Source organism: Phoca vitulina, unplaced genomic scaffold (assembly GCF_004348235.1).
Source record: "Phoca vitulina isolate PV1807 unplaced genomic scaffold, GSC_HSeal_1.0 scaffold3, whole genome shotgun sequence".
In the NCBI taxonomy this organism is placed as follows: domain Eukaryota; kingdom Metazoa; phylum Chordata; class Mammalia; order Carnivora; family Phocidae; genus Phoca; species Phoca vitulina.
The window spans coordinates 67,888,294-67,895,760 of NW_022589706.1; the positions used below are offsets into that span (position 1 = coordinate 67,888,294).

General features: G+C 35.5%; 1 protein-coding gene across 1 annotated transcript in view; it reads left to right on the forward strand.

Moving 5' to 3' along the window:
• Window positions 1-5,296, forward strand: part of MMRN1 (multimerin 1) — a 74,604-nt gene extending 69,308 nt beyond the window's left edge. The window contains exons 8-9 of the mRNA XM_032398646.1: window positions 3,135-3,287; window positions 4,511-5,296. Of these exons, the coding sequence (XP_032254537.1) occupies window positions 3,135-3,287; window positions 4,511-4,932 (575 nt within the window). The 3' untranslated portion in view covers window positions 4,933-5,296. The remainder of the gene's footprint in view (window positions 1-3,134; window positions 3,288-4,510) is intronic.
• Window positions 5,297-7,467: the final 2,171 nt, after the last annotated feature.

The following is a 7,467-nucleotide window of genomic DNA, read 5'->3' on the forward strand; positions in this document are numbered from 1 at the left end:
TTGAAGCTTATGAAACATTCCAACACAATGGCAAAGGAGTTTTAGTCATGTTCAGAGCAGGGAAATGAATATTGAAAGATTAGTTATGCCATTTGCACAAGATAGTAGAATGTTGAATTGGCGGGACTGTTCAACTAACTGCACTGACCTCTACCAAAGAAAATAAATGGGCTGGAAAGAGTTTAAGAGTTACTGAAGCCCAAGTAGGAGAGAAGCTGTGGAAAGTTTGCTTGAGAGGATTCCATGTCTCTAGAAAAACGTGCCAGTGACATCATAACATCAAACTCTACCTGGTCTTTGAGAACTGTGGAGAAGGGATAGAGTGTTGGATTAAGAATGTTGTCATCTACTCAATCTTTCATTATATAACATTAACAGAAGTTTAAGGTCATTTCATTTCAGTATAAGATCACAACTGGTGATTGTTACTGTAGCCTGCTCTAATTAGAGTCTATTCCTAATATATCCAGTTCTGGGAGTCATGGGCATAATTTTATGTGTCATAATGTGAATTATTTAGGTGGGGACTTGGAGACCAGAGAGATCGAAAATATCAAAGAAGACAAGAAAGGAACTTAAAACACAAGTGACAGAAGCAGGTGCAGACCAGTGTATGAGGTACCCTGAACAGGAATTCAGTGGGAACATGAGAGATGCCCCAGCGGGCAAACCAGGTGTATTCCCAGCAAATTCGAGCTACTACAGCGATAGGAGATAGCAGGCCCCAAGCAAACTCAAGTGAACCCTTCCTCCAGATGAATGACCCTGCAAAGAAATCAGAATAAAGGGCAAAATGGCATCCTCTGAAACGACTCAAAGAGAACAAGGAAACACCCCATTCCTGGACGTAATGGAATAGACAGAGGAGAAAAATGAGAGGTGCATCCTAGACATTAAATGGAAGGCAAAGGCCCTGGTCATATAGAATCACAGTAGAGCCAATAGCAATACAAAAAAAGTACATTTCTGTTTGATCCCTGATTCTTGCAGGGGCAGAGTCTCCAGGTGAGAGTGCATTCTCCCATCTGGGAAAATAAGAATTATAGAGCTAGTCAGATTGCATAAATAATTCAGTGTCCCCCCCAGCTCTCCTGCACAGTTGATTTATTCCTAGTGAAACACAGTAATTGAACACCACCCTGTGAGTCAATCACTGTGCTAGATTCAGAAAATGTGAAAACAAATGAAACCAGTGCTTTAACATCAAGAATTCACATTTCTATAGGTCGTAGAGAATCACTGAAGTTTTTAAAACTAGGAAGTAATGGGCTAGGTTTTAGAATGATAGCTAACAGTAAATAGATGGATTTAAGAACCTATTCACCTGGTTGAGAAAAGATGTTAAAGAAATGTAGGCCAGTTTGAAATATTTTCGAAAAGATATTGCATATATGTAATATTTTCCATATGTATCTTAGTGATCAAAATCGTTTATGGAATATTGCAGAGAATACATCAAAATAAGGCAAACCAATTTCTAATTGCATAAGTAATATGTATTTTCTTTGCAAAAAAATTCCAATACAGGCACGTAGTTTGGTCACAATCTATGTGAATTTGAATTATTCAAATATGAAGCATAATGTATATAAAACATTTACAGATCTCACTTCTTGAGAAAAATGTTAAACCAAACAACCCTAAATTTAAATATCATCAATCAGGATTTGAAATGAGTGAATTGTAAACTGTTTACACTTTTGTCACAAGGTGGCGCCATGGTGGTAACCGTGGCCAACAATGTATTCTTTCCCCAACCTTTTCTCTGTTTACATAATTATGTATTACGTTTATAACCATATTCATAATTTGAGGTTTTCTAAATAATTGAAATATTCCATATCCAATGTGTGAACTGGAGCTTTCTGCCTTAAGTAAATCAAATGTGTCGGGGGATCTATCTCATTCTTTAACTGCTGTCTAATATTCCTTAGGGAAAAGATACCTATAATTTATTTAACAATGAAATGGTCATTTAGGTGTCTGACAATTTTTCACTAATGCAAATTATGCCATAAAGAACATTTTTTAACAGTTCTCTTTGTATACATAGGCAAGTGTCTCTGGAGTATATATTCTGCCAGGAAAAATTTCTGGCTTTGAGCAAATGAACCATTTTAATTCTGATAAATATGGTTAAATTGTTCATTCAGAGGTTCTAACAATTTAAGCTCTAACCAACATTGTATGAGAATGCCCATTTTCCTCATGACTGAATATTTTCTATCTTTTAGAATGTTGGCACCTGATATAAAAATGTTGGTGGTGAAAATTCATTATTCCTTAATTAGTAGTGAGGTTGAATAAGCTTTAAAAATTTTAATGAACTTTTGCGATTTTCATTCGGTAATTGGCCAGTTCATATCATTTGCTCATTTTTCACTTTTTTTTCCCACAATCTTTTAGATTGGTCAGAACTTTTCATGTTATGGATATTATCCATTAGATCTTTGTGTCTGAGAAAATATTTTTCTCTTAATCTGTCACTTGTCTTTGAACCTGATAATGGTGACTTTTGTTGCAAAAATGTTTTAATTCTTAGGTGGTCAAATGTCAGGATTTTTCTCTTATGGCTTTTGGATTTTTTGTTTTGTTTTGTTTGCTTTGAGTTCTCCAAAATTTTAAAGCTCTACAAAGATATTTCTTTTACTTGATTGTAATACCGTCATATAGGTTGTTGGGTTTTTTACCTTTAGTATTTTTGTACATGTGGAAAGTGTGTTTTTATGAATATTCAATTATATTAGCACCATGTATTGAATAGACATTTTTCTTCTCCAACGATTTGAAATATTACCTTTATCATGTATCACGTCCAAATATATATAAATCTGTGTCCAGATACCCTATTCTGTTCTACAGTTGACCAAAAACTTAACATTTTTACACAAAGAAATACAATGGATTATCCCCACTTTGCCACAGAATGATCCCCACGTCCAAGAAGCAGTAAAAGGAGCTCAGAGACTTAAGAGGTTTGTATGAAGTCCTGTGACTACGCTGGCGGCCAGCCTGGGCCCAGGGACCCATTTTTCTTATTTCTCCTTCAGGTTTTTTTCCCATTCTGCCGCAAACTATAAGATCAACGAGAAAATAGGTCACTTTGACCCTCTTTTATCTTGATTCTTTTTCAGTAACAGAGGAGTATTCAGACTGTAGCAGGTCCCCGTGCCAGAACGGGGGCACGTGTATAAATGCAAGAGGGAGCTCTGTCTGCGCTTGCCGACACCCTTTCACGGGTGACAATTGCACCGTCAAGCTGGTGCAAGAAAACGCGTTGGCGCCAGGTATGAATGCGCATGCGTCCTTGGATTCGCTCGCTATCGTAAACAAAAACACTACTTGAAAGTATTTACCGATGAATATTTAAACCGGAGTAATCTGGACTCATGTGAGGATTAATTCCTTTAACCTCTGAAACTTAGTACATACATGATTTACAAGTGTAAATGTCGGCCAGGTAAATCCATATTGATGTACACTTGTGGACATTTTCAATATTGATATGACAGAGGCAGTCTTTTTCTTTTCCTGGGCATCTCAAAAGAATATACAGATGCATATATCTGATTGGTATAAACTCTTTCTCCTCAAACAAGTTGATAAAGAAATATACCTTTGATTCATTATCACATATGATCACTTAAATGAAGTTTTAAAAAGTGATTGGCAGCCTGTCTTCCTTGAAGGTTAAGCTAATAATGTCATTTTGACTGGGTGAGGACTGTTAGAACATGCTCAAATGTATTGAGTAGAACAAAATGCCTTTTTTGTCCATTTACCTTCATAAGTATTGTTTGTTATAAATTAACTTCAAGAGTGTACCATTTCTGATTTTTATATAAAAAACTTGTGCAGCATTTAAAATATATTTTCTTTTAATGACTGCAAAAACATATTTCAAATCAGGCTTTTCTTAATAATATGCTGCATAGCAAAGAGTAAATTTTTTAGACTATTATTTGAATCTCAGCCTTTGTAGGTACATTTGGCATTAATTACATGGAAAATTGCTTTTGTCTACTTCTCTATAGTGCATATGACTTCGTTCGGTTTCCGTTTTAGCCTCTAGAAACTGACAAGGTGCTGGAAAAATTGTTTCTACATCATGTCAGCTTCAATTCCTACAAGGGGTTTTAAAACATTCTGGCATACCATAATAATCATAGACTGCTTTGAATTCCTTTATCTCTGGAGAGATCAAAGCAACATGCAAATTAATCTTTGAGGCATTTCTATGAGGGATATATCAAGCGCTATTATCATTCTATCTTGATCTGAATGGAGAAACTGAGGCTCACAGAGAGCAAATGATTTCAGGTAATTCAGCCAAGAGAAGAGGCAAGCATCCAGACACCTCTACCCTTGTTAAAAATCTAATGAATGACCTTTGTTTCTTCTGCTACCCCTTTATATAACTGAGATAAAATGATAAAGAAATCAGGAAAGACAAAACATGATTAAGAAAAAAACAAACATGATAACTGACTCCATTTTTTTCCTCTAACAGATTTTTCCAAAGGATCTTACAGATATGCACCAATGGTGGCCTTTTTTGCATCTCACACATATGGAATGACGATGCCTGGTCCTATCCTATTTAATAATTTGGATGTCAATTATGGAGCTTCGTATACTCCAAGAACTGGAAAATTCAGAATTCCTTATCTTGGGGTGTATGTGTTTAAGTACACCATTGAGTCATTTAGTGCCCATATCTCTGGATTTTTAGTGGTTGATGGAAGAGACAAGCTTGCGTTTGAATCTGAGAATGTTAACAGTGAAATACGCTGCGACAGGGTTTTAACTGGGGATGCTTTATTAGAATTAAATTATGGGCAGGAAGTGTGGTTGCGACTAGTTAAAGGAACAATCCCCGCCAAATTTCCCCCTGCTACGACATTTAGTGGTTACTTGTTATACCGTACATAAATTAGTATGAAAGACAGACTATCACCTTCACTGAGAAGGAGCCAGTGTTTTTATTTGTCTTTGCCTGCACATCTGCTCTGTTTTGGGCTTTTCTACATGAAATGAAAATCACCTTCTTTTTTAATCTGAGTAAGGCTGTAAGTTTGTTTCTGTCATAAGATTGAGTATCTTTTGGATAACCTGTATACAAAGAAGTTCTTGCTCCTAAAGTGATTTAGTGGCAGAGAAAGTAAAGTGCATTTGTTAACATAACAGTTCTTATTCTCTCGTGTTAAGTCATTTTAACATAAGGTAATCCAATTAAATGGCAATCATTCAGTTTTGTCAGTCACAGTAATCTTTCCAATAAAATGCTTACCTCTTGTTATTCACTATGTATATAAATATATAACATATATTTCCTAAATTCACAATTCAAATAAATTACTCAAAGACCAAGAGTGTTGTTGTTGTTTTGTTTGTTTGTTAACTTTGATTTTTACTCTTCACTATTGTGTTGATCATTTTTTTTTGTTTTTAAATTTTTTCTTTTTTTAAATTTTTTATTGTTATGTTAATCACCATACATTACATCATTAGTTTTTGATGTAGTGTTCCATGATTCATTGTTTGTGCATAACACCCAGTGCTCCATGCAGTACGTGCCCTCTTTAATACCCATCACCAGGCTAACCCATCCTCCCACGCCCTTCCCCTCTAGAACCCTCAGTTTGTTTTTCAGAGTCTATCGTCTCTCATGGTTCATCTCCCCCTCCGATTTCCCCCCCTTCATTCTTCCCCTCCTGCTATCTTCTTCTTTTTTTTTTCTTAACATATATTGCATTATTTGTTTCAGAGGTACAGATCTGTGATTCAATTGTGTTGATCAATTTTATATGTTAAAATTTTCATTTGTAGGGGCGCCTGAGTGGCTGAGTCGTTAAGCGTCTGCCTTCAGCTCAGGTCATGATCCCAGGGTCCGGGATCGAGCCCAGCATCGGGCTCCCTGCTCGGCAGGAAGCCTGCTTCTCTCTCCCACTCCCCCTGCTTGTGTTCCCTCTCTTGCTATGTCTCTGTCAAATAAATAAATAAAATCTTTTAAAAAAATTTTTTTTCATTTGTAATCAAAATTAAGTTGTATTTGAAACTTGAAATATGCTTAACTATTTTTCTCTGCCTATAATAAGAGGTTAAAGTAATAATTGACAAATGGTTGAACATTTACGTCTATGTCTAAGAATATATAAGTGGATCCTTTACCTGCGCCCATTATACAATATCTACAGGGAAAAAAAATAAAGGCTTCCTCTAATGAGTATCCTTCTACAGAAGTACATGTGGGCCTGCTCATATTCTTATAAAGGGCATATAACCTTCCAAACTAATGCTACGATTTACGGAATGTTCACTATGTCCTGATTCTCTTCTAAGGAACTTACCTATAACGTCTCACTGATTCTGCACAAAAACTCTTATAAAGTGGGTATTAGTATTATCATTTTTACAGCTGAAGAAACTGAGACACAGGACCAAACTCCACGACTAGCAAGGACTGAGGCAGGATTTAGAACCAGGCCAGGTCTCCTCCTGGGCTGCCTGTCATACCTTGTCTATATTGCCTCCAACAGATCTACCACAATTTATGTAATAATCTCTTTAGATTGTTTAGAGTGTTTTATTATAACAATATTGTTGTAGCAAACACCCTTGAATGTACATTTCTTCCATATTTGATAAAGTATTTCTGAAGAATAGGTTCCTATAAGTAATAGTGAAAATAATAATGATAAAGAATTTTGGCATGACAAGCATTTTTCATGAATTAATTTATTGAATGTTCACTATAGTCCTATGAATTACCTATTAAACCTATGAGATATACATTACGTATTATCATCCTCTTTCCACTGCTGAGAAACTGAGGCACACAGAGGGTAATTACAGCAAATTATGAGGAGTTTCTGGAATAAAGGGTAAGCATATTTTTTTTCATTTTGATAAGTTCTATCAAATTACCCTTGAAAAGTTCGTGCCGATCCATAGTCTCATTTTGCTCAAGTGAAAGAGTGTTCTTTATCCCCTATACACCCTCATCAAGATTCACAGTTTTTTGAATATTGCCAATCTAGAAGATGAAAATGGTACGTTCTTATAACAGAAGCTTGAAAAGATTTCAGATTTGCCAAAACTTGAAAGCATATGTCCATACAAAGACTTGTACGTGAATGTTCATGGGAGTTTTATTTGTGATAGTCAAAAACTCGGTACACCTACATGTCCAGCAACAGATGAATGGTTAAGCAAACTCGAGTATATGCATACAGTAGACTGCCAAGCCATAAAAAGGAATTAACTCCAACAACATGTATGAAACTCATAATAATTATGTAAGAGAAGATTTCAAACTGTAGCTTGATAAAACTTGGCCAACCTTGCAGAAAAGTATGGAGTGAATTTTTTTTAATTGAGATATAATTGAATGTTTAGTTAACATTCATCACCTCACATAGCTATAATATATTGGTTCCTAGTGATGAGAACTTTTAAGAATTACTC